The 666-nt window shown below is 43.7% G+C and overlaps 1 protein-coding gene across 1 annotated transcript in view; it reads left to right on the top strand.

Annotated features, from left to right (window-relative positions):
• Positions 1–6: 6 nt before the first annotated feature.
• The window catches only part of LOC132168658 (uncharacterized), a gene marked incomplete in the record, with an annotated part of 32,376 nt that continues 31,716 nt past the window's right edge, over positions 7–666 (top strand). Inside the window, 1 exon segment of the mRNA XM_059579659.1 lies at positions 7–207. Coding sequence (XP_059435642.1) covers positions 46–207 — 162 coding nt within the window.

Below are 666 nucleotides of genomic sequence, written 5' to 3'. Positions count from 1 at the left end.
CTTCTTCTTCATGTTTAATTTCCCAGTACTTTCCATGCATTAAAAATGGCGAGAGAAAGCATGGAGGAAGAAGAATTATTGCCAAGGTCTACAATTGTAGACGAAGGAAAGGCCGTCAGATATGTTGGAGACAGGGGAGCAGCCACGCCTGTTGTTGTACTTAGCACCATGGTCGCCCTCTGCGGTTCACTCTGCGTAGGCTGCGCTGTAAGTGCCATTACCAACAACCATTATATTTGTGTTAACGTTTTCCTTTTTTGGGCTCAAACATATGAAACACCACTACAAGAAATTAGCGGCGACCCAAAGTCGCTGCTAATAAGCTAAATGTCGCCGCTATTGACCCTTGGACTCTACTCAGTTGCCTGTACTAATCCGACACTGATGCCCCCTTGGACGCTACTCAGTTGCCTGTACTAATTCGACACTGATGCTCAATAACGGCGACCTTTGGGGTTGTTGCCGCAAAAAAGGTTGAAATGAGCCATGTGTTGTTGCTGATGTTTTTAAATAGCGGTGACAAAATGTCGCCGTTACTGATGGTCAATAGCGGCAACTTTTTTGTCGCCGCACTCACTTCTTCACTACTGTTTTAGGTCTTTTCTTTTTTAGGAATACTAGATAATCTTACATATATGTTGTGACATGTCACTTTGTAATAGGTCT

Source organism: Corylus avellana, chromosome ca2, assembly GCF_901000735.1.
Source record: "Corylus avellana chromosome ca2, CavTom2PMs-1.0".
Taxonomy (NCBI): domain Eukaryota; kingdom Viridiplantae; phylum Streptophyta; class Magnoliopsida; order Fagales; family Betulaceae; genus Corylus; species Corylus avellana.
The sequence above is the reverse complement of the archived record's forward strand: the minus strand, read 5'-3'. Positions and strand labels throughout refer to the sequence as shown.